The 26,531-nt window shown below is 50.1% G+C and overlaps 1 protein-coding gene across 1 annotated transcript; it reads right to left on the reverse strand.

Moving 5' to 3' along the window:
• Positions 1–6,698: 6,698 nt before the first annotated feature.
• Positions 6,699–25,028, reverse strand: HTR1D (5-hydroxytryptamine receptor 1D). The gene is made up of 2 exons (XM_045063943.1): positions 24,906–25,028; positions 6,699–9,069 (listed from the first exon to the last, which is right to left on the reverse strand). The coding sequence occupies exon 2, from the start codon at positions 8,364–8,366 to the stop codon at positions 7,236–7,238; it is 1,131 nt and encodes a 376-aa protein (XP_044919878.1). The 5' UTR covers positions 8,367–9,069; positions 24,906–25,028; the 3' UTR covers positions 6,699–7,235.
• Between the last annotated feature and the right edge of the window lie 1,503 nt (positions 25,029–26,531).

Below are 26,531 nucleotides of genomic sequence, written 5' to 3' on the forward strand. Positions count from 1 at the left end.
AGGGGTGTCTGGCTGACTCAGTCGGTAGAGAATGAGATTCCTGATCTCAGGGTCATGAGTTCAAGCCCCAAACTGGGCATGGAGCCTACTCAAAAAAAAAAAAAAAAAAGATTTAGTGCTTTTAGTTTGACTACAAGTGCACTATGGACCAATTCCTTCTTCAGTTATGTTATGAGAAGGAAGGCTGAGATGAGGCTGATCAGCCTAGGTAGGCACAGTCCTGGCCTCCAGGTTTCAGATCAGAATTAAGCCATGTATGTGGAAGTCACTAGAAATCAGATATTGGGGGCGGGGCCTGAGTGGTTCAGTCATTAAGCGGCTGCCTTCGGCTCAGGTCATGATCGCAGGGTCCTGGGATAGAGCCCCACATGGGGCTCCCTACTCAGTGGGGAGGCTGCTTTTCTCCTACTCCCCCAAGCTTGTTTTCTCTCTCGCTTGTTGCCTCTCTGTCAAATAAATAAATAAAATCTTTTAAAAAAGAAAAAATAAGAAATCAGATTTTGGGGGCACCTGGGTAACTCAGTCAATTAAGTGTGGGACTCATGATTTTGGCTCAGGTCATGATCTCAAGGAGTCTGCTTGAGGTTTTCTCTCTCCCTCTCCCTCTACCCACCCCCCCACTCTCTCTCTCCAAAATAAATAAATCTTTAAAAAAAATCAGATTTGGGCCCATTGGGAAGAACAGTCAGTGCTGACCCATGATGGGCTGGGTGTTTCATGGAAAATGATCTCTCCATCACCAGGAATGTTCCAGTAAGTATCCCTTTTTTTTCTTTTTTTAAGATTTTATTTATTTATTAGACAGACAGAGATCACAAGTAGGCAGAGAGGCAGGCAGAAAGAGAGAAAGGGAAACAGGCTCCCCACTGAGCAAAGAGCCCAATAGGGACTCGATCCCAGGACCCTGAGATCATGACCTGAGCTGAAGGTAGAGGCTTTAACCCACTGAACCACGCAGGCGCCCCGTAAGCATCCCTTCTTGGTGGTGTAACCAAGACAGTGCCGTGGAAAGAAAGAGCATGCACTTTGGATGGGACAGAGGGAGCTTCAAACTGACTGGTGCCGCCTCAGATGAGTCACCCTCTCTGAGCCTTCATTTCCTCTGCTGCCACATGGTCCTGGGGACCTCACGGAGCGCTTGCACCACACTGGAAATCCCAGGCTCCCCGGGTCACCTCTCAAAGCAGCCCTTGCGCATAAGCTGCTTACCACACTTGCGGGCACACCCGAACATCCTCTGGCTGTCTCTACTTCCCTGCCCAAGGCGTCAAGCCTGTGCCAACCCGAGAGTGCCTCATGGCACCCAGCCTCACTGCCCTCCCCCCGACGGAAGGACGAGGTAGCAAGAGAGAGGAAGACCCTCCCCTATCTGTCGGGATGTGTTCAGGAACAAGTAACAGAAAAATCCAGCTAATAGGGTTTCAACCATGAGTGTTGTTACTGCTCGGTTAGCAAGAACTCTGAGACAGGTAGCTCCCGGGAGGCAGCAGTGCCTCGGAGATGTGGTCAAGGACCTGGGCCTTGTTCTTTGCCCTTCGCCATTCTCAGGGCATCCGTGATGTTTTCCTATAGAATCCCGGCAGGCTACCCAAGCTTCCCCTCCTCACGGGACTTCTCTTAAGCGGGAAGAACTTTTTTCCTCTTTCCTGTCGCACTTTTCCTGCAAGAAGTATCTTTCCCAAAGCCCCCTGCCGGCTCCCCCTTATATGCTGCGTGACCAACCTGTTCTGGTTTGCCTGGTACTTTCCTGGCTTGTACAGGAATTGGCAGGTCCTGGGAACCCCCTTAGTCCTGGGCAAATCTGGCGGGTCGGTCTCCCTACTTGCATCCCATTGGCCAGGGCTTGCTCACGTGTCTATCCCTTGACCAATCCCTGGCAAAGGGTGTGGAAACCCGGTTTAAACCAATGAGAATTCACCTCCTGGGGCGGGGGTGGGGGGAGGGTTGGCCACGTTGCCATGGGAGCTGATCTGGGGTTCTGTGGGCAAGGAAGCGGGACTGGCTGTTAGGTGGGCACCCTGCCCTGCCCTCCAGGGTGCCCAGGTTGCTCCAATCAGAAATGAGCAGAGTCCCCTCCTAGCCAAGGCTCCACTCTCCCCCACCATCACCAGGATCACGCCGTGTGTTTGTGACTAAGTGGGAAAGAATTAGGAGCATGACAAGGATGTTGGGGGAGTGGGGCGTGGAGGAGAAAGGCCTCAAATACAGGCTTCCTCTGTGGTCATGGGAAACAAGTTTATTTTTAATTTGACCTTCATGTGGCCTAATTACTGTGCAGTAATAATACCCCAGAGGGCCGCTTTCAGGTAATAACAAAGATCAGAAAACAGCCGATCTCTCTCCTAAGCTGTCTTTGACTGTCAGTGTGTGGAGACTAGGGAGGAGGGGGTCATCTGAATAAAAGGACTGAAGGGCCGGGCTGAGTGCAGGCTAAGAGGTTAGCCCCAGCCCTGGCTCCTTGGAGACATGGAGGTCACCCAGCCTCTTCACTCACCTTTGCATCAGCTACACTCTGACCTAGATCTAGTCTGACAACAGATCTCATGATCTGAGAGGTTCCAGCTCCAGGCCTGTCACCTTGTCTTAAAATTTTAAAGGTGAAGTTATTGAGAAATAATTTGTAAACCTGGAAATGGTGTTCCATTCATTCATACCTTCATTCATAATATTTATTATGTATTATGTGCTATAATACATAATACGGTGTACTGGGTATTGAACAGTGAACAGGACAAGTAAGATCTTTGCCCTGAACAAGCTGACACTCTAGAGGTGGCAGACAGACAAGAAGCAAAACTAACACATACACATCATCATCAGTAATAAGTATAGTTAAAAAAATAAAGCCAGAAAAGGGGATAAAAAATCACTAGGTAGATACAGGGAGAGGTATTCGCTTTTTAAAAAATTATTATTATTATTATTTTTTAAAGATTTTATTTATTTATTTGACAGAGAGAGATCACAAGTAGGCAGAGAGGCAGGCAGAGAGAGAGAGAGGAGGAAGCAGGCTCCCCGCCGAGCAGAGAGCTTGATGCGGGACTCGATCCCAGGACCCCGAGATCATGACCCGAGCCGAAGGCAGCGGCTTAACCCACTGAGCCACCCAGGTGCCCCAAAATTATTATTTTTTGAAGATTTTTATTTTTTATTTATTTGACAGAAGAGAGACAGCAGAGAGAGAGCACAAGCAGGGGAAGCAGCAGAAGGAGAAGTGGGCTCTCCACCAAGCAGAGAGCCCCCCACGGGGGCTTGATCCCAGAACCCTGGCATAATGACCCGAGCAGAAAGCAGATGCCCAATCGACTGAGCCACCCAAGCTGGCACCTATTCTAGTAAATAAAATTTTATTGGAACAGAGCCAAGCTCATTTATTTACATATCGTCTATGGTTGCTTTTGTGCCACAATGGCAGAGATGAATAATCATAACAGAAATTATAGAATCTACAAAGATGAAAACACTACCCAGCCCTTAAAAAACAGTCTGCCTTCCCGATGAGATACCACTTTACACCCACTAGAATGGCTATCATCAAACACCATAAAAAACCAATGAGGATATAGACCCATTGGAGCCCTCATGCACTGCTAACTAGAACGTAAAGTGGAGCAGCCGTTTTGAAGAACAGTCTGGCAGTTCCTCAGAGGGTAAACATAGAGTTACTGTATGACCCAGCAATTCCATCCCTGGGTGTGTGCCCAACAGAAATAAAAACATGTGACCATACAGAAGTTTGTACAATGTTCACAGCAGCATTATTTAGAATGGGAAAAAGTGGACTATGTCCATCGATGGATGAGTGAATAAGTAAAATGGGGTCTAGACATACAACTGAATATTAGCAGGCAATAGAAAGAAATGTAATAGTGTACATTCTCTAATGCGGTTGAGCTGTGGGGGCACCTGGGCAGCTCAGTCAGCTAAGTGTCTGCCTGCAGCTCAGGTCATGATCCCCAGGTCCTGGGATTGAGCCCTGCATCAGGCCCCCCGATCAGTGGGGAGTCTGCTTCTCCTTCTGCTTGACTACCTCCCTGGCTTGTGCTCTCTCTCTCTCTCTCAAATAAATACAATCTAAAATAAATCATATGAATGAGCTGTGAAAACATTATGCTAAATGAAAGAAGCCAGCCACAAAAGAGTAGATTGTTTGATTCCATTTGTGTGACATGTCCGGAATAGGCAGTCTATAGAGACAGACAATAGATCTGTGATGCCTAGGGTCAGGGAGGCTGGTGAGTGTTGGCTAAGAATGTAGGGTTTCTTTTGGGGTGATGAATTGGTTGTGGTGATGGTTATACAACTCTGTGGTGATGGTTATACTAAAAGGCACTGAATTGTTTACTTTCAGTGGGTGAATTATTTGCTGTATGACCTATGTCCCAATAAAGCCATGTTTTCTTTTTAAAGATTTTATTTATTTATTTGTCAGAGAGAGTGAGCACAAACAGGGGGAGCAGCAGGCAGAGGGAAAAGCAGGCTCCCTGCTGAGCAAGAAGCCTGATGCAGGGCTCAATCCCAGGACCTTGGGATCATGACTTGAGGTGAAGGCCGAGGTTAAACTGACTGAGCCACTCAGGCATCCCTATAAAGCCATCTTTAGAAGGTTTATCGACTTTTGTTCTAGATGGTCAAGGAAGGCCTCTGAGGAGGTGACTTTTGAGCTCCCTTTGTAATTGGCTCAAAGCTCTCAAACAGTAACAGATGACATTTTACTGAGCACTTATGTGGCAGACACTGTGAAAAGCATTTTATAATTACCACCTCGTTAAATCCCCATAAAACTCTATGGCTTAGATACTGACAACCCCATTTAACAGATGAAGAAATTGGAGTACAAAGAGGACAGGCGACTTGCCCTACATCACACAGCTGATAAATGGCAGAACTAGGATTCAATTCTGGCTATTTCTGACTTCAACGCCTGTGTCCACTGAGCTAACCACTGAGCAACACTTTCCTGTCCTGTCTCTGAATTCCTAAGGGTTCCCAGATCAGGAAGATGGCCCAAATGAAGATGGAGGAGATGGGAAAGAGAGCACAAGTAGGAAGGTAGGAAAGGGCATGCCAGGTGGAGGGGAGAGCAAGGAGTATGCTGAAAGGTGTCTCTGGGCTCAGGGAGGGACCTCACAGGGGGAGCAAGACACTAACATGGACGTTCCCAAACTTTAGAGAGATAGAAATAATCTACTGCAAGAAGTCAGAGGGAGGCTTATTTAAAATGCAGATTCCATGGGGCGCCTGGGTGGCTCAGTGGGTTAAAGCCTCTACCTTCAGCTCAGGTCATGATCTCAGGGTCCTGCATCAAGCCAGAGAGCCTGCTTCGCCCTGCTCCCTGCCCCCCGCCTGCCTCCCTGCCTCCTTATGATCTCTGCCTGTCAAATAAATAAATAAAATCTTTTTAAAAATGCAGATTCCTGGGCCTCACTGTCAGAGATCTGATTTAATGGATCTGAGGCGGGGACAAATCCAATGTTAACAAGCTTGCTGGATCTAAAGCAGATGGTCCCGAGAGCACTCTGTGAAATGTCCATCAGGAAACTCAAGGTCAACACAAGACCTCTCTGTGGGCCCCTGCCCACTTCCCATTTTGGTATCTGTCTTTTCCCTCCCATCCTGATATCCCATATTCCGGCCTCTCCTTCTTCTCTCTGTGCCCAGAGACCCCCCACTGAGCATTACAGACCTTCCATGTCTCTGTGCCTGCTCTTTCTTCCACCTGGTGTGACCTTGCCTACCTTCCTCGGCTCTGCTCCATCTCCCCCAAGAGGATTCAGCCCATCTCATCTCCCCTTCCTCAGCTCCCCGTGCCACAAAGGCTCAGCTCTTGGGAGTCTGGCCCCTCTTTATGAAATCCTCCCTAACAATAGGAACATTTCTCTACTGCATCTGTAAATTGGGGATAAAGAGCCAACAACAAAATGTGCACAAGGAACATTGTAGGCACCCCACAAACATTGCAGCGCAATACAAAGCATTGTATTGCTTTTATACAATAACGTACCTATTATTATCCCCATTTTAGAGCTGAAGAGGGTGAGGCAAGGAGGTCTTCAAAAACTTGCCCCAGGCCACCCAGCTAGAATTTGGTAGTAACTGAATTTGAACTTAGGCATCAGGTGCTCAGCTTTAACCATCAGGAGACTGGCTTTCATTGTTATGATGAGGCTCCAGTGAGAGAGGAGAGGCCAGTATGATGGTACAGGGCCAGGCCTCCGGTGGGTGCGCAGTAAATGGTGGAGACTGAAGTGGATTGAAAGGTTCATCCAGGGACGAGGGGTGGAAATTACCCAAAGACCTCACTGACCATGACATCTCATGCTTTTTATTTGACAAGACTCAACATCTTAAGATCTCTGATGAGAACAGGATATAAAAAAAAAATAATTCAAAAAAAATTAATGAAACAAAATTCAGAATCGTGTCCCACTCAAAGCTTGGTGGGTCCAAAGCCTGTCAATCTACATCTTTGAGGGTGATTGTGGGTTTTAACTTTAGAACATTAAGGCGGTGCAACTCCTGGGGAAGGAGGAAGGGGAGGGGGTAGCTGTTCTCCTTTTTTCTTTTTTTTAAGATTTTATTTATTTATTTGACAGACAGAGATCACAAGTAGACAGAGAGACAGGCAGAGAGAGAGGAGGAGGCAGGCTCCCTGCTGAGCATAGACCCCCCCCCCCCATACGGGGATCCATCCCAGGACCCTGGGATCATGACCTGAGCCGAAGGCAGAGGCTTTAACCCACTGAGCCACCCAGGTGCCCCTGCCTGTTATTTTCAAATCAAGGTGCCTCGTTGTATGGAGAACTCTCCACCCTGACTCCAATTCTCTTTCAGCTCAGGTCATAACCTCACATACTCTCCTCCTCTGAGCTCCATACAAAACTTAGGTAGACCAGAAAGCCTCCCATTTGAACCCAGGGTCTCTCTGTAGAGTCGGACAGCTTCCCATCTGAATTCAATCAACGGGGAATCCTAGGGATCCCATTTCTCCCAACATGGATGAGCCGTGAAAATATGCTAAGTGGAATCTTCAGTCTTGTCACCCTTCACAAAGCTGCCCCACTTTGGGTGGCACAGAAGTCAAGAAGACAACAGGAAGAAGAACGCTGAACAATTCTATTGGTCAAACCCAAACCCAACATATCAGGATGGACCCAAATCTCAGGAAAAATAAACAAGACAATTCCAGTGGGTTACAGGATGCAACAGATCACAAGAGTCACCCGCAAATAAGACTAGGTTTTCCGGAAATGGACAACTTTCTGAAAGGCGTGCCGAAACTCCTTGTTAAAGACAGTGTATATTATGGGATTAATGAGGGAATTGAGATAGCCAAGCCAGGTGAAGAAGTCAAAGACGGCGGGGTGGAGCCAGCAGGAGTCCCGGCAGATGGGGAGGACCAGAGATGCGACAAAGAAGGGTAGCCAGCAGATGATAAAGGCCCCCAGGATGATCCCCAGCGTCTTCGTGGCTTTCCTTTCTCGAGCCGCGGAGATCCTCTTGCGCTCCAGGACACTATCGGCCAGCTTGATTTTCACGTGGTTGAAGAAGAGAGCGGAGCCGGCTGTGTGGGTGTGCCCCTCGTGGAGGCTGGGGCTGAGGGAGCAGAGCGAGGACCGCGCAGAGCCGGTGATGAGTTGGGCGGTGGTGAAGCGCTTCCCGTAGAGCGAAGGCGGGTTCAGGATGCGGTTCCGGGCGGCCACGTAGATGCGGCCGTAGAGGATGATGAGCAGCAGAGACGGGATGTAGAAGGCCCCGCAGGTGGAGTAGATGGTGTAGGAGATCTGAGACGTGTTCACCAGGCAGTCCGACATCTCTTCGTGAGCTTTGGCCTGCCGCCAGAAGAGTGGCGGGATGGAGATGCAGATGGAGATGACCCAGACGGTGGCGATCATGGCGGCCGCCCGGCCGGCTGTGCGGCGTTTACTGTACTCCAGGGCATCCGTGATGGCCCAGTACCTGTCCAGAGCAATGACACAGAGATGCAGGATGGAGGCCGTGCAGCACGTGATGTCGGAAGACAGCCAGATGTCACACAGGATTTGGCCAAAACTCCAGGTGCGAGTGGTGGTGTAGGCGATGCTGATGGGCATGACCAAGATGGAGACTAAGAGGTCAGTCATGGCCAGGGAGCCAATGAGATAGTTGGCTGGAGTATGGAGCTTCCTGGTGAGGAAGATGGTGGTGAGAACAAAGGCATTGGAGAGGGCCGTGGCCACTGTGATGATGGAAAGGAGCAAAGCAAGGGAGATCTTGAGGGCCCGGAGTGTCCCTGGACCCCAAGCCTCTGGGGTTTCCGTAGCATTCAGGGATCTATTGGAGGCCTCCTGGAGAAGGCCTTCCAGGGACTGGTTTGGCGGGGACATTCTAGGTGGCTCTCTCTTCTCGCAGACTTGGACACACACAGCTCCCTTCACAGTTGTCTTGCCTATGGGACAAGGTCATCCTTCTGCTTCACGCTGGTGGGGGCCCTCCATCAGTATGGCCCACAGTGAAAAGACCTCAAGACTTGACTATTTGAAAACAGTGAGGTGACAGCTGGTAATTAAAGGTCTTTCCTAAACTGGATAAATCCCAAGACGTCTCACTATTCTGGAACTTTGCCCAGCAACTCTTCAAGCCCAGAGGACACATGCTGAATTTGTTAGACATTTATCAGGAGCTCACACTAATGTGGACATTGCTTTGGGATTCTCACTTTTGGCATTTGGGCTCCTTCCAAAGCTTGAGGGATAAATGTGTTTAATGAGAACTTTGGAATTTCCCCCATCCTATTCTGAGAAGAGTCAGGGTTTCAGGTTGCCTCTGGGGAGCTTTTAAAACCAGAGACGAAAAGAAGTACCAGCAGATTCTCAGAAGTAGTCCGGTCAACAGCTCACCATTTTCCTAAGTTCATCTTGACACATCATGAGGCACTTAACTTTGGTTCCCGTCCCACTGATCACTTTGAGCCCGAACAGACAAAACATTCTGGTTCCCAAGACTTGAAGTATGCATGAGCTTAGAGAAGGCAAAACAAACCGATCACTGAGGATTCATCAAGAAGGGCACACGTCCAGAGCTCTGGGACTTAATAAAGAAAAGAAGGCAAGAGTTAGGTTCTAGAAGGACAATTGAGACACTTGAGATGAACTCTAAGTTTAAAAGCACACTGCTTAGTGCTAGCAGTGACACAGTGAAACTAGCATTGTCAAAAGTGTCAGGAGAACACAGGGGAGACCAACAAGTCCCACCCCCACAATTCCCAGAGGGGGCAGAGCCTCTGGAAGCATCACAGGCTTGTTATAAATACATGAAATCAGCTTTGTAAGTTATGAATCAGAAACCATCATTCTATTTGCTCAGCAACAACGAAAACTAAACAAAACAACTCTGTGCACAGAAGAAGAAAAAAAAAGGTCACCAGGAAAGATAGCAAATTTTTACAATGTATTTCTCCCTAGAGACTTTCTTTGATTATTTTTTTTTTTAGATTTTATTTATTTATTTGAGATAGAGCGAGAGTGAGAGAGAGAGAGCGCATGCACAAGCAGGGGGAGAAGCAGGCAGAGGGATAAGGAGGTTCTCCACTGAGCAGGGAGCCTGACGTGGGGCTCGATCCCAGGACTCTGAGATCATGACCTGAGCTGAAAGCAGATGCTCACCCACACTGAGCCACAGAAGTGGCCCCCTTTCTTCTATTCTTAAAAAAATTTTCAAATTTCCTAGAGTGGGCATGCATGATTCTTAAAATAAACACAAAGACAAAAACACAAAAACACCTTTTGGTTAGCAGAGAAGTTAATTGCAGAAATTAGAACAATGAGCATTTTTCATGGTGAAAGTTCAACTCCAGAAAATATATTCAGCTTTCTTTTTTTTTAAACTAATCTTTTTATTTTTATTTTTTTAAGATACCATTTATTGGTTTGAGAGAGAGAGACACAGAGAGAGAGGGAACACAAGCAGGGGGAGTGGGAAAGGGAGAAGCAGGCTTCCCACAGAGCAGGGAGCCCGATGCTGGGGCTCGATCCCAGGACCCTGGAACCAGGACCCATGCCAAAGGCAGATGCCCAATGACTAAGCCACCCAGGTGCCCCTATATTCAGCTTTCTAAATGGAAACTGGCAATGTTGTCACAAAAAAACCCTTAAAGACTCATTTTCTCTTCTGTGTGCTTGAATCTGGGTTTCAGGATTTGGAACATGGTCAAGCCAAAGGTTTCTTGGAGCTTGGAGCCTCTGGTACAAGATAATAGGGGTAAGATAAAGCAGATGGCACTCTATTAAGGCCCATCTCTCGCACAACCCCAGCTGAAGACTGTGGGGCCTACTGGTAGCCCCCTGGGATAGAGCTGGCCAGGCAGATTTATATATACACACTTTAAAAATGTGATTATAATTATGTATGAATTTATTTCATAGTTTGTGTGTTTTGCAACTTAATATATTTTGAACTTTGTTCCATCAGTCATTCCCATAACATCATTCTTAAGGGCTGTATATAGCTTCAATGGGTAGCTACATTAAGAAGATTTCAATAGTCAAGGTCAGGAAGGATGGCATTCCTGGTGGCTGGAAAGGGAAGAGCGAAGGGCCAGAGGTCAGAAAGTGAAGGCTTGGGAAAGAGCCCAGCTGGCTGGAGCACAGAGAACAGAGGCGGGGTAGCAGAGAAGGCTCAGGAGGGGGCTGGCACCAGAGGTGGGAGGAGCTGGGTGCAGGGGGGAGCTTGGCTTGGGTAGGACAATCTGGGCTACAATCCCTCCTCTCTCCCACCCTCCTGTATGACTTTGGGCAAATCCCTTACCCTTTTCTGAGTCTCAGATTTTGTCTTCGAGACAGCCACCCTACCTGTCTCGACAGCTTCCATCACTCCTAGCAAGGCCGGCCTCTGAAACCCAGTAAACACTGAGCGATGTCGTCTCAAGTCTCATTACCATCTGACTCAGCAGAAAGGCTCAGGGACTTGTTGGGAAAGTTCAGTCTGTGTCCATTGATTGACTGGTTTTTAAACCATTAAGAAACTAAACCACGACAATGCAATAGTTTCTCTTCCAGTCCTCAAACTGGGGGAACTTCAGCTTAAAAAAATGTATCTTCCCAGGGCACCTGGGTGGCTCAGTCGGTTAGGCGTCTGCCTTCAGCTCAGGTCATGATCCAAGAATCTTGGGATAGAGCCCCACCTTGGCTCCCTGCTCAGTGGGGAGCCTGCCTCTTCCTCTTCCCTTCCTCCTACTCATGCTCTTTCTTTGTCTCCCTCTCTCTCAAATAAATAAATAAAATCTTTAATAACATATATATTCCTAGAAGAGGGGAAACATTCTCAATTTAAGAAAACAAATCTGGAGCATCTGGGTGTCAGTGGGTTAAAGCCTCTGCCTTCAGCTCAGGTCATGATCTCAGGGTCCTGGGATTGAGCCCTGCATCGGGCTCTCTGCTCAGCAGGGAGCCTGCTTCCCCCTCTCTCTCTGCCTGTCTCTCTGCCCACTTGTGATCTCCCCACCAAATAAATAAATAAAATCTTTAAAAATTAAAAAAAAAAAACAAAACAAATCTGTTTTTTTTTTTTTTTTTTTTTTTTAATGTAGACTTGACCCCAGCACGGAGCCCAATGCAGGTCTTGAGCTCATAACCCTGAGACTGAGACCTGAGTTGAGATCAAGAGTCAGACACCTAAGTGACTGAGCCACCCATGCACCCCAAGAAAACCAATCTTAATCTTAGCCTGCTCAAGAACATTCCCAAAGTTGAAAAGATATTATTATTATTATTAGGTCTTTTATAAAGCTCCTGCTATGTTGTAGGCACTGAGCTAGCCCTGGGGCCAAGAGTCTCCCACTGTGACATGGGCATTATGGCCCCACCTTATAAGTGAGCAGAGAGGTGATGTCATCTGCCCAAGGTCACCCAGCTAGAAGTGGAAAAACTGGGTCTGGAGTCATTCTTGAGATTTCCATTCTTCTCCACACTGCCTGGATCAGGAAGAAAAGCCTTAAGGCACATGTGCTTCCAGGAGTGAAACTGGTTTGGGGCCTCACAGGGATAGGTGAAAATGATGCCCTCTCCGACCCTCTCACCCCATGCTCCACCTCTGGCTCAAGTTTTCTTCCCACTTTGGTTCACATGGAAAATGTGAAGTTGGGTTGGACTGTTTGGAATGTTCTTCCTTCCAGACAGACCAGGTGCAGTCATTTTTTATGGAGGGCTGTGCGCTTGCCTCACAAACCCATCCATGTGGCCGTCTCTTGGGTTCCAGGCATTCCGATGGCCTCACTCAGTGAAAGGCGTGGGCTCAGAGAGGCCTGGGAGGCTGGTGGGTGACATCTTGGAAGGACAGGGTAGCTTGCCTTGGTCGGGAATGCTGGGCTGGAATTTTGAGGGAAGCCACATGATTCTGAAGCTCTCTCTTTCCTCTCCTGCCTGCTGTCCTTCCCCACCCTCAACAACGTTGGAGAAATTTCCCACAATCCTGCTACCTTTGGCGATAAAGACTGTAGCTCTATAAGCAGCTGCCTCTCCTATCGCACTTCAGATAATAAAACAAAAAAATACAAATGAAAGCAACAGTGAGATAGCACATTCAACCAGCAGTCAAGGAAGACGTTTTCAATCTGATCCTGCCGCGGCACCCCATGAGGGTGTGGACCAACGGGAATGGTCACCTACCACCAGCATAGTGGAAAGAGGAGGAATCTCGTTGGCCAACACTCTGATATTATCTCATAAAGCTGAGAATGCAAGGATTACCTCATGGCCCAGTCATTTTGCTCCCAGGTGTGGATCACAGGGAGGTTCTTCTCTGTGTTCATCAGCAGAGAGGAACAAGAATGGTCACCATGGCACGGACTAGAAACAACTAGAAACCACCGAAACGTCCATCCACAGGAGAGTGGTAGAATGTGGCGTATCCCTGTGCCAGGGCCCCGCGGAGAAGCCAACCTCGATAAGCCAAAGCTGTATTCAAGTGGGTGCTTTTCACAAGCAACACTGAGTGCCAAAGTCGCAAACACGCAGGGAGAAACAAAGTGTTTAGAGACATAAATATATGTTGGTGAAGCCATAAGGAAAAGCAAGGAAACGTTAAATGTAAAATCCAGGATTGTGGTCACCCCTGGAGGGGAAAAAAGGCAGGAATGAGATTGTGCAGTTTTTAAGGTGGTGGTAGGTACATGAATGTTGATGATTATTCTTTGAACTGTATGTATATTATAATACATAATTTTTTATAGGGAATGATATATTTGTAATTATTTCTCTTAGACAATCAATTTTGTACATTTGAAAAAAAAGAACCATAGTATCAGCAATGACACGGACACATTTTGATGCAGTAATACCTGTTGATACATTTGAATCCAGAAGATCTGGGTTCTGGTCCCAGCTCTGCCACCGACCATCAGGTAACTAAGGATAAGTCACGACTTCTCTTGGACCCTTAGTTTTTTCCTTGGTAAAATGGAAATATAAGTATCGGTATGCTGCCCCAAAGGATGTTTCATACTTCCAGTAAGATCATGTATGTGATGTGTACTAACTATAGAGACTTTGACAAGTATAACGAGGGTATAAAGATGGCAGGCAGTGGCTAAAAGCATACATCTTTTAAAATATATATATATATATATATTTTAATTTTGTTTATTTATTTGACAGAGAGAGATCACAACTAGGCAGAGAGGCAGGCAGAGAGAGAGAGAGGAGGAATTAGGCTCCCAGCTGAGCAGAGAACCCGATGCAGGACTCCGTCCCAGGACCCCGAGATTATAACCTGAGCTGAAGGCAGAAGCTTAACCCACTGAGCCACCCAGGTGCCTCTGAAATATATATATCTGCTTGAGAGACAGAAAGAGCATGAGCAGGGGAAGGGGAAGAAGGAAAGTGAGACAGAATACTCAAGCAGACTCCCTGCTGAGCAGGGAGCCCAATGCCAGGACCCTGAGATCATGACCTTAGCCAAAATCAAGAGCCAGAGACTTAACCGACTGAGCCAGCCAGGTGCCCCTCAAAGCATACATTTTAAGTCAGGTAGGATCAGGTTCCAATTCCTGTTGCTCCACTTTCTTGCTATGGCCGTTGGGCAAGTCCTGCAAGCTCTCTGGGCGTGCACTGCCTCTGTGATTGGAGCTGATAATTTGGACCTCACGGAAGCTTGGGGAGAACTGGTAAGACCATCGATCCAAATGCCTGACAGAGTGAGTGATGACTTCTCTGGTTTCTCTATGATGTGTCCAACCAAATTCAGGTCTGCAGGCAATGAGGTCTCCTCAGTCTACTGTCCAACAAGCCATCCCTGTGCATTTTAGTGAGTCATGTCTGCCACTGTCTGCACTACCATCCATACCAGGGAGATTCTCCCTTGTCGAACGCACCCCTATAAACTACCGCAGCAGCAGCAGCAGCAGCAGCAGCAGCAAGGACTCCCCTCAGCCCAGTGGTGTCTCCCTGCAGAGTCTAGACCGCACAGACCCCAGCCACACCATATACTCTCAGCGCTAGCATCTCTCCAGTGAGAGGGAGGGGAAAAGCAGGGTGTCAATCTCAGCTTGTGGCGCAGACCACTTCTGAGCTTCGCTGATTGGACCAGCGGACACATGACCCCAAATGAGCCATCCAGATTCTCTCCTGGGAATTTAGCAAGGAGACTGCGAGGAGCTGGGAAGATTGACAACGGAGGAGGTGCAACCTGCAAGTCAAGGACCCCGAGGCTGAAATCTGGCCATGGCTAAGACCAAGGCCAGGGCAGGTTTGGGGGCAGCAGAAAAACCATAGGTAAATAAGAAAACAGGTCTGCAGAGAAATGTAGGAGAAGGGAGTAGACAGAGAAAAGAGCAGAGAGACAGGGGAACCCCCTGTCCCAAGAGAGGAAGTGGAAGGAACCTTCCAGATCCAATGGCACTCCTTCCTATTCCTGGATGTCCATGAGCAACTTCTGTACCCAGGAATCCTCACTGGTACCAGCTCCTGCTTTTCCCGGTGGAGTCAGTTTAAATGGACTGAGAAACAGTCCAATGGACCCTGGGAAGTGGTAATAAGACTGAGTTCCTTTTCCCCCAAACAGTCCCAACTGTGGGGTGGAGGCAAGTCATTTCACCTCCTGGGCTTTTCTTCTTCTATCTGTAAATTGGGGTAATAGCACCTTTCTCCCAGAACTGCTCTGTGGGTTCAGTGGGAAGGATGAGAGCCTGGTCCACAGCAGGGGCTCTTTGTAGCCCTTTTAACAAGTGCTTCCTACCCAGGGCTCATTCCGTTTGCAGAAAGATCAGTCACCTCCCCTTTCTAAAGGATCTTTATTTTAACAGAGTCATAAAACCTTGCCAGAAACCAAGAGGATATATGGGTTTAATGTATCCTCAGAAGCCAGTCTCATCTTTTTGGAAGAAAAAAACCCTGGGCTCTGTGATAAAGATTTGTTATGGTAGGATAGATCCCCCCACCCAGAGAAATCTGTGTCTGTGCTTTCTCTAGAAGCCGTGTGGTATGGCTGAGTGAGCCCTGGATGGGGAAATCATTCTCCACAAATCTGAGGAATGCTTTATATTTTACAAAGTGCATCCACAGCTATGGCCCTCTCCTCTCCAGGGCATGGGACCTCCCTCAACCTCAGTTTCCTCCTCTGTAAAATCAGGGCATCAAGTTTACCTCTCTGGGGGTGTTGTGAGTGTGAAGTAATATATATGGAGAAAACTGGAAAAGAGTTAACATGGGTGTGTCTGTCTGTATCTGAGCCCAAGAGCTGACTTCTAATTCGTTTCACAAGCAAGTCTATCCTTCACCTGTTTCTCTAATTATAAAATCTGGAAAATGTAAAAAATTTTAAGAAGCCAAACCTCTTACGAAAATCTTCTACTCGCAGCCATATAACCAACAAAAACCTGCACGTATGTCCGCCAAACCACTTGTGCAAGAATCGTTCACACAGGCACGGTTTAACAGCCACAGACAGAAAACTATCCCAACAGACAGCCGCCGTAGAACGGAGAAATGAGCTGCGGCAGACTCATGCAGTAGAATACTGTACACCAGCGAGAAGGAGCTCCAGCTCCTTGCCTCGCACAACCACGTAGAAGGAACAGGCGTCATGCTGAACCCAAGAAGCTGCACATTATGACACAGCACACGTGATTCAAACATCATGAAGTTCAAGAACAGGCAAAACTGACCTGCACTGATGGAAGCCCCGGGGCCTTTCCCTTCACTTCTTTGCGCTGTTTCTTCATAGGGAAGATGGGGATGAGGGGGGCTTGGCTGAGTCACTCAGTGGAATGTGCAACTCTTGATCTCAGGGTTGTGAGTTCAAGCACCACACTGGGTATAGAGACTGCCTAAAAATAAAATCTGGAGGACACCTGGGTGGCTCAGTGGGTTAAAATCTCTGCCTTTGGCTCCGGTCATGATCTCAGGGTCCTAGAATCAAACCCCATGTTGGGCTCTCTGCTTAGCAGGGAGCCTGCTTCCCTTCCTCTCTCTCTGCCTGCCGCTCTGCCTACTTGTCATCTCTGTCAAATAAATAAATAAAATATTAAAAAAAAAATAAGGGGCGCCTGGGTGGCTCAGTGGGTTAAAGCCTCTGCTTTCGGCTCAGGTCATGATCCCAGGGTCCTGGGATCAAGCCCCGCATCGGGCTCTCTGCTTAGCAGGGAGCCTGCTTCCTCCTCCCTCTCTGCCTACTTGTGATCTCTGTCTGTAAAAAAAAAAAAAAAAAACTGCTTTAAAAAAAATAAAATCTGCAGTGCCTGGATGGCTGAGATGGTTAAGCATCTGATTTTGGCTCAGGTCCTGATCTCAGCATCCTGCAATCAAGCCTCCTGTTGGACTCCCTACTCAGTGGGGAGTCTGCTTGTCCCTCTGCCCCTTTCCCTGCTTGTACACTCTCTCTCTCAAATAAATAAAACCTCTAAAAAAAAAAAAGTAAAATAAAATACAATCTTTAAAAAAAGAAAGAAAGTGTGGACAATAACAATACCAACCTCAAAGTGCTGTTATGTTTGAGTGAGTTGAACAGAAAGCCCAGCCATATAGTGAACGCTCCATGGTTAGTTATAATGAACAGCCCCTCCCTGGCAAACCTGATTTAGAAGAAACACGTTAAATGATGCAATCCAACCCGATCGGCTGGGATTGCTGATGCCCAGAGAGGTACATGCCTTGTCTAAGATCACACAGTACGGTTTCCCACCCTTCTCAGCTCAGCTCCGTGCTTCTACTATCTCATGCTGCCTCCACCAGCACCCGTCAAAAGAAGGGGGAGATTTCCTTGTCCCTCAAGTTTGGGTTCAGTATGAACTAGCTGTGGTCAACAGAATGAAGCAGAAGGGACAGTGAGCCAGTTCCAAATTTAGTCCTCAAGAGGCTGTGCAGGTTTCTGCTTACACTCGGCCACTGCCATGAACACATGTAGGAGTGAGCCTATCGGTCCCTAGAGGAGGCAAAGATACATGGAGCAGAGAGCCACTCCAGCCAACTGCCCCCAGGCAAAGCCAGCCTAGGACAGAGGCTCTCAGTGGACCAGCAGATGCCTGTGTGAACCCTGCTAAACCAGCAGAAATGCCCAGCCAATTTCAGATTAAATCAGCCGGTCTCCAGATGCAGAATTCATAGGAATAAATGCCTTCTTAATCCACTGAGTTTGGGGGTGGTTTGTTACATGGTTTGTTACACTTTAGGACTAAGCTCTGGCATCGCCCCAGGAAGCCTTCCCTAACTTTCTATCCACAGCCCAGCTTGGGTTAGATACCCCGCTTCTGGACTCCTACCACCACAGCTCTTACCATGCTGGACTGTCTCCATCACTGGACCTTGAGTGCAGTGACCATGGCTTAGTTAATCCCTAGAGCCCAGACACCTAGCCCAGAGCAAGAGGAAGGGGCGCTAACAGAACTTGACCTGAGTGGGAAGCCCTGATCTTTGCTTCGTTCTGCCATAAACTCTTTGGCCTTGGATAAGTCAGTTCCTGCTCTGTGCCTCAGTGTCTCCATCTTGAAAATGCAAGGGTTTGGGGTGCTTTGGTGGCTCAGTTGGTTAAGCATCTACCTTCAGCTCTGGTCATGATCCTGAGATTAAGCCCTGACTGGGGCTCCCTGCTCAGCTCGGGGAGCCTGCCTCTCCCCTCTCCCCTTGCCCTTCCCCTCTGCTTATGCTCCCTCTCGCTCTCTAATAATTAAAATGTTAAAAAAATAAAAATAAAAAATCCAAGACAGGTGAAGCCTGTTTTCCAGACCTTTGCAACAGCTAGGGAAGTCTGAGAAGGCAACACCTTCCTACTTACGGCTTTGCACTGAGTTATTACCAGTGTTCAGTAGGGAAGGGACCACCTTGAACGACTAAGCCTTGCACAAAGGCTTTGTGGTTGACAACTCACCGGATTTCCTCCCCTGCTTGTGGGAAAGCGGGCAAAGGGGTTTTAAACTCTCTCCATCTGCCTCTCATACTACAGCTTGGAGACAGACTTAGTACCCCCATTTTACAGACGGAAAAACTGAGGTCCAGAGAGGTGAAATGACTAGCCCAAGGCCATGTGGGTAATATCTGACACAGCTGGGAATGAGAGCCAGTGCTAAAAAAATTCTCGGATAGCTATCACTGCTGGCCACACGTGGCAGTTGTCTAAGTTGAGGGCTTGAGACGTGGCTACTTGAGATGGGCTGGAGTGTAAAACGTACTGAGTTTCAAAGAGTTTCAAAAAGAATGTAAAATATCTCACTAATAATTTTTTCTATCAGTTAGTTGATCATATTTTGGACATATTGAGTAAATAAAACATACGTGAAATTCATTTCACTTTCTTCTTCTTTCTCCTTCTCCTCCTCCCCCTCCCCCCTTCTTCTTCTTCTTCTTTCTTTCTTCTCCTTCTCCTTTTAACACAGCTACCTCTAAATTTTCTAAATCTAAAATTACCTTTGTGGCTTGATTCCTGTTTATATCGCATAGTGGTGCTCTCCAGCCAGGGGTTCTCGACAAGGGGTGCTATCGCCCCCTAGGGGTCATTTTGGGACTATGTCCTCAGGGAACTCCCGCAATCCAGGGGCGGGGCTGGGACTGTCTGCGGCGCAGCGCGCGCGGGGGCTGGAACAGCAGTAGCAGCAAAGGAACGGCAGGCGCTATTACGAGCTCCCCGTGCGCCAGGCACTGTTCTCAGCACGTCTCCTTTATCCACTCGTTTAAGGCTAATCCCACCCTCTAAAGTCAGTCTTACTGGTGTTATTCCCATTGCCCAGCGCAGCTCAGATAAATGGCTTGTTGAGACCCTGCAGATCTAGGATAGGAACCCGGCTTGCTCGCCTCCCTGCTCCACCGCTCAGGAAAGGTGAGTGTGTTCCACTCCGCCCTCCACTGCACAAATAGCCCACGCAAGCCTGCACACACTCACAGACTCTTTGCTGGGGACCTGCTCCACCACTCGCACCTGAATGCGCCCCGACCCCAGGGAAGCATGCACGCCATCCTCCACCTACCTTTTCAGCACAGCCCAGAGCGAGGACAGAAACAGCCGCTCACTGCAGCTCATCTCACACTGGAATGAACCCACGGGCTACCTAGGGACCTTAGGAAACACGCAGGTGCTGATTCCGTGGGGCGGGAGCAGGACCTGAGATTCGGCATTGCCGACAAGCTCCCAGGTAAATGCGGCTGCTCCATGCACCGCAGTGAACGGTGCAGGAGATAACAGCCAAGTCAGCGCCAGGACTTAAGAAGATCCGAGTGTCAGAGCAGGAAGGACTCAGGAATCATTTACTGCAACTCCCTTGTGGTGCTGACAGGGAGAGAGGCCCAGAGAGGGCAGGACACTTGCCCAAGGGCACACAGCGAGTTATAGGCAAAGACCAAGTCTTCAGATTCCTATCAGTGCTCCTTCAGATGCCTCCCATTTGCAGCAGGAACTTGAGACTAAGGACATTAGTATCCAGAGGCTCTTGTGCCCAACTCACATACATTTTTGACATTTTCCAATCTCCCAGTCACCTCCGTCTGGGTTTCCATACTAGGGGAGTGATTCTTGGAGCAGACTGGAGGGGCAGACCACACTTTGCCAGAAGCCTCTAGGGCTACATCCCCAGGTCCTGGAGCTCACCCCGCTGCTACCACCCCTCTAACCGCCCCCCCACCCCTGCTGCACATCTGGGTCCCCAGACAGCACTTGAGCTGATGGAGTGAATAAACCACTTTCAGGACAAGTGAGATGCTGTCTTCTCCAGACTGGATAAACAAGGTTTGAACAATAGGAATTCATTTCCTAGAAATGAAACATGGGATTTGTTAGTGCTTATGGGATCCAAAACCTGTTCTTCACCATCTGCTCACTCTGCTGGGAGCCATAATCCAGCTGTGTTACAAACACAAGCTTTAGAGTCAGGTAGACTGAATTTCCTTCCCTGCTCTGCCACTTACTAGCTCTGTGACTCTGGGCAAGTTTCTCGACCTCTCTGAGCCTGTTTCTTCAACCATTCCACAGCTGTTCGCTTAAAGCCTTACCATGTGCCAAGCACACGTGGACCCTGTTCCCGGAAGACTTCCGGCGGCCCTGGGAAAACTGCTCCTGGAACCTGGGTCCACAGACATCACTGAGGATGACACTGGAGCATGAAGGGAGCCCTGGGAATGTAGGAGAGACCTGCTGTGACCCTGAGACCCCTTCGGAAAGTAGCCCTGAAATGGAGTGCTAGAGGACAAGGCAGTAGTTGAGGCCAATGATAGCTATTCCACAGACGGAAGAATCCTTGGAGAACTTTTCCCTTCATGCGCCCTGAATCCTTCTTCACTTCCCGTTGCTGACCTGTCCAGAGGCCGCACGGTCCAGTCCTTCCCACTCCTCTTTGTGTGCACTCAGCAGAAAACCCCACCTCCAGCGTGGCTGAGGCCTCCTGCAAATACACTGTGGTTCTCTCACTCCTCTGAGCTTTCGCACAGGCTGTTCCCTCCAGGTTCCTCTGGACCCAAGAGATGGAACTGGTTACTCCCCGCTCCCTACCGCAGTGGGCTCATTTGCTGATTGCCTGTCTCCCTGTTGGACTTGATTTCTGCAAGGGGCGGGGGGGAGTGGTATACATGTGTCGTGAAGCCCAGCGCCCTCTGTGAGGGGGACCCCTCATCCACCCACCCAAAGGCAACTTCACTCCCAGGATTGAATTCAACTGTCACCTCTTTGCTGAAATGTGTCCACTCGTTCCACCACTTATGGGAGTTGGGCAGGTCCCAAACTCGATACAGCCATCATCTTCCTCATCCACACCAGCCTCTCCGGTTTCCTCCTTGGCAGGCACAATCCCGTTCCCATTCACCTACCCGCAGCACTCGGCATCCCCGCCCCTTTCTCCCCCAGCAATTACCCAGTTATTTCCCTTTCATGTCTGAGCAGGTTGAGGCTCAGAAAGATCATGCAATCTGCTCAAGGTCACACAGCACATACATGGGCAGACCCAGGGTCTTGCTCTGAACAGCTCAGACTTCTTCCCTAGCCTGACCTCTAATTCCCTACAAGTCTCATCTCCTCTCCCCTGACTTCCTCACACACATCTGGGGCATTCACGTCCCGGTTCAGGCTGACTCCCCTCTGCCTGGAAAAACAATCTATCCCACTCCCCTTCAGGCATACCTGATGTCATCTGCCTTCTGATCTGAAGTCCTTATTGAAAGCCACTTACTTCTGGGGCACCTGGGTGGCTCAGTGGGTTAAGCCGCTGCCTTCAGCTCAGGTCATGATCTCAGGGTCCTGGGATCGAGCCTCGAATTAGGCTCTCTGCTCAGTGGGGAGCCTGCTCCCCCCTCTCTCTCTGCCTGCCTCTCTGCTTACTTGTGATCTCTCTGTCAAATAAATAAATGAAATCTTTAAAAAAAAAAAAAAAAACTACTTACTGCAGGAAGCCTTTTCTGGTGAACCAGATGCGAAACCTTCCTCCTTGAAGTCCTCTCCAGACTCCAGGACTGTTTGTGCCTCTCCCTGCCCATGCCTGGAAGCTCTTTGAAGAGCTAGCTACCTATTCCCACAGCCCACCAGGGACCACGACACAGTAGGATGGCAATCAGTATAGGAGAACTCCTTTGTAAGGCTTCAGTGAGCCCTGAAGAAATAATAGCATTTGCACTCTCCAGTTTGAAACTCTCCAGTGGCTCCCATGTCAGAACAAAATCCGAAATCCTCACCACAGCCCACAAGGCCCTACACTGTCTGCTGCCCAAGACACCTACCTCTCTGACTTTGTCTCTTACCAGCTGCCCACCCCACACTTAAATATCACCTCCTTGGGCCGCCTGGGTGGCTCACTGGGTTGAAGCCTCTGCCTTTGGCTCAGGTCATGATCTCAGGGTCCTGGGATAAAGCCCCACATCAGGGTCTTTGCTCAGTGGGGAACCTGCTTCCCCCTCTCTTTCTGCCTCTCTTTATGCCTACTTATGATCTCTGTCTGTCAAATAAATGAAAAAAAAAATCTTAAAAAAAAAAAAAGAAGTTTTAGCCCACTGAGCCACCCAGGTGCCCCTTGAATTATCTTCTTCAAATGCATATACGAGAGGCATCTGGGTGACTCAGTGTATTAAAGCTTCTGCCTTTAATTCTCAGTGGATTAAAGCTTCTGCTCAGGTCATGATGGCAGAGTCCTAGGATCTAGCCCTGCATGGGGCTCTCTGCAGGGAGCCTGCTTCCCTTCCTCTCTCTCTGCCTACTTGTGATCTCTGTCAAAGGAATAAATAAAATCTTTAAAAGATATATATCACCTCCTTGGCAAAGCTCTGACCGACCAATACAATCGAGGATCTCTCATTCTCTAGGCTATCATCCTGCTCGATGCTCCTTTTAGCACCTCACCCAATCTGGTATTTTCTGCTCCTCTCTGCTTGTCTCACGCCTACCCCCTCCCAAAACTTGCCTTCTGACAAGCCCATCGCTATATCCCCAGTGTCTAGAACAATGTGGGGCTGACAATACCTAGATAGGTCTACAGCCTGAGGAGAGATCTTTGCTGGGGACAAATCTGTATGAGTCACATGCACAGAGGTGGTAACTAAAGCCAGCGGGGGTGGGTGAGACACCCAGGGAGAGTGTCTAGTATGAGCAGAGCAGAGGGCCTGGGGGAGTAGAGCAGCTAATGGCTGTAGAAAGAAGGATAAACCTGCAAAAAGAAGAAATGAAGAAGGGAAAATATGACAGTGCCACATCGCAGGAGCCAGAAGTGTGTCCAGAGGAAAGGAGGGGTCAGCCGTGTCATCTGCTACTCAGAGAGAAAGTTCAAGACTGAACGATGTCCGTAGAATTCGGCTTGCTGGAGGACACCAGTGACCTTGGCAGACCCCTGCCCTTCTGCATGAGCCCCAGACCCCTAACCATCCACAATGAGAGGGGCCTCTCAGGTCCCGGGAACTCCCAGCTCTGAGAATGTCTTTTCACTCAGAGTCACATCACTTCACCAAGAACTGTCATGCATCTGCAGCCTAGGAGAGAAGAGATGACCCTGTCCATTCACCCTCATTATCCGCCATGCATCTGACAAACTCTGAGAAGCACCCTTGTATTTCTGGGTCTGTTACTAGGCACCAGGGGGAGGAGAGGAAGCCCTAAGCCCTACCAGTCAGGTCCAGCTGGCCAGCCCCTCCCTTCCAGGCGGTGGCTAGATCCTGGCTTCCCGGATGCCTCCAGAGTAAAGACCACCCGTTTCTCCCTACCTGCTGGACAGGACCAAAAGCTGGAGAAGGTTCAGCTGTCCAAGTGGCCTTACTTGCTGCTGTCAGTAAAGAGTCCCTCCAGGTCTCTGTGAGGAAGGCTAAGCCCCCGAACAGTGGAGAGACGTGTGCTCAATCAGAAAACACTGGAGGCTAATTCCAAGGAAGAGATTGAGAGATGACTCCCACTAATCAGAGCAATGATTTCCGCTAATGGCTGAGTTGTTGAGTGCCCAGGCGCTGTGCTGAGCAATGACCACATTGGATTTGCACAAGGAAGCCTGCAAGGCAGCATTCTTAACCCTTTTCACATGGGAGAAAGCCATGGCTCAGAGAGGTAAAGGGCTTTCCCAAGGTCAGGCAGCTAGTAAATAGCCAAGCCCGGTTTGCTAATGCAGTCTGATGGAGAGTACCTGCGCTGAACTGTTGAACTTCCAACAGTGAGGCAGGGGGCTAAGTCTTAGATCCTCTTACAAGTAATGTGACCTTGGGCGCGATCAAATCTCCACTCTCCCCGTCTGCAGCAAAGCAGATTTCTTAGTGCCCTTCCAGTTCTGACATTCTGTGATTAGCTAGGATTTATACAGAACTTTACAGTCTAAAAAAAGGCATCCTTATAGCAGTTCCTTTATTCCCACGGATCGTGCAGGGTGGGAGAAGTATCCCCTCCATTTGATAGACGAGCAATCTGAAGTTCGAAAAGATGCAGTGACCTGCCCAAGGTCACAAAGCAAGTCCGGGCCCGCCGGGCTTCGGGTCTGGAAGCCGAGGCTCCACACTGGACGCTCTTTCCACTCGCCTCGGCAAAGGGCTGGCCCCAGCGCTGCGCCGCACCGCGACCTGGCCGGCAGGGGGCAGCGCCCCGCTTCCCTCCGCCGCCCGGGGCCACGTGGGGGCGTCACAGCCCCCGACCCAGGGTCGCGCCCCCCGCCCGGCCAGATGTCGCCCCCGCGCGGGGGTGCCCCGAATGCGCTCCTGGGATCCCGCAGCCGTCTCCGGGCGCTGCCTCGGCCCCCACTCCGCCCCGGGGCTCCGGGACGGCGCCCCTCACGGACGCTCCCCGCGGGTCGGATTGGTCCTCCGAGACCCTCTGTCCTGCGCGCGCGCGCGCTTCCCGTCCGAAGGCACCGAGAAGGGGGCCCCGCGGGTCACGGAGGCCCCAAGCCGTGGCGCCCCCTCCCCGCTCCAGCGCCCTCGGGACGGCCGCCACGGCCGGACTCCCAGCCGCCAGGGCCCCGGCGCGTCCACCCCCGGCGGCACTCGGCTCCGAGAGCTTACCCGCTCCGGGCCACGCAGGTGCGGACCCCACGCTCGCCCGCCAGGGTCCTGCTTCCTCGCGCAGCGCCGCGTCTCTCCGCCGGCGGCCGCCGCATCTCCGCCGCGACCCGCGCCGAGCTCCGGGCGCCGCCCGCCCCGCCGCCCCGCCGCCCCGGGGGCTCTGCCCGGCCCGCGCCCTCGCGATCCCCGCCTCCCTCCGCCCCGGCGGGCGCCCTGCGGCTCCCGCTCCGCGCTCCCCTTCCCGCGCGCGCCGCTCCTCCTCGCTCCCCTCCCCCAGCTCCTCCCCCGCGAGCCTCGCTCCCCTCTCGGCCCCCCGCCCGCGGTCCGCAGGCTCGGCCCCCTCCTGCCCCGGCCCCGCGGGGAGCTCCGAGCCCCCGCCGCCGCCCCAGCCCGGCGCCCCCGCTCCCCGCGCCGCACCTGTACGAGAGCGGAGTGGGGAGGAGGAGGGCTGGGTCCGCAAGGGGGGGCCACGCCCAGAGCCCCGGGCTGAGAGCCGAGCCTCCCGTTCGGTCCTCCCGCGCCCGTCTCGGGTGTTCATCCCTAGTTGGGTTTTTTTTTTTTTTCGTTTAACAAATAACTGTTGCTTTGTGTATCAGGCATGTTCTAGACACTGGGGACATGGTGCACTAAACAGATGTGGACCCAGGGGAGCTTATATGAACGTGATAAGTAAAATACATAAAATGTTTGTAGAGGTAAATGGTATGGAAGAAAATGAAGTAGGGAAAGGAAAGAGAGAGGAGGTGGCCTCAGGAGCGGAGGCGGGAGGTGGGGACTGGGCGCTGCCCCAGTGTGGGGAACCGGGATTCCCAGCGAGGGACACCCCCCCCCCACACACACACACGTGGTCGGTCGGGGTCGGTCAGGGTCGGTGGGGGGACTAAGGGAATGACGGGAGCTGAGTTCAGGGAGGCAGGGGCCCCGTCCCAGACAACCAGGACTGAGAGAGGGCTTGAGCACAAAGTGGACATGGAAAAGCGACCGTGGCCGAGACACAGAGCTGGGCGCGTTCGCGTGTCCGCTCCACGCGGCTCGGGGGGAGCTGGCCTTCCATGTCCGTGCGGGCTTTCTGTCTACTTGGTTCTTCATGCATTTGGACGCCTTGTTATTAGGTCCATCCAGCATTAAAACTGTTACGTCTTCTTGATGAATTGACCCTTTTATCTTTATGAAGTGACTCTCCGTGCCAACAGTTTCAGTCGTGAAGTGTCCTTAGCTGGGGAGAGGGAGAGACCAGCCATAGGGGGGGCCCATTCCAAAGCCCGCAGGACGGTTTGACAGCTGGCCCACCCACCCTCAGCGCCTCCTCCAGACTTTCTTCTTGGTGTCCTTCTGTGTCCTTCTGTCTCCACAAATTCCCTTCCCACCTGGCCCTCCCCTCCTTTCTCCACACCTCACCCTCCTGGTTTACTGTTGGGCCATTGGCCAGGGGCCTCCATCTCTCTCAACCTCTCTCTCTTTTTGGAAGGCTGTGATCAATGATCGTCAATAATGCAAAAGTTCTTTTTGTCTTAGTGCAAATCACAGGCAAGTAAATCACTGGCAAATAGACAGAAGTTACGGGCAGCCACACCTCAGCCTCCTTCGCTCTACTCAGGTCCTGGGCTATTTTCCCAAATAGGAAAT

The sequence above is a fragment of the Mustela putorius genome, unplaced genomic scaffold, assembly GCF_011764305.1.
Source record: "Mustela putorius furo isolate JIRA1106 unplaced genomic scaffold, ASM1176430v1.1 tig00003853_pilon_pilon_pilon, whole genome shotgun sequence".
Lineage (NCBI taxonomy): Eukaryota > Metazoa > Chordata > Mammalia > Carnivora > Mustelidae > Mustela > Mustela putorius.

Bases quoted from the DNA above. Each gene is read 5' to 3' on its own strand.
- HTR1D (XM_045063943.1), bottom strand. From the start codon at position 8,366: ATGTCCCCGCCAAACCAGTCCCTGGAAGGCCTTCTCCAGGAGGCCTCC.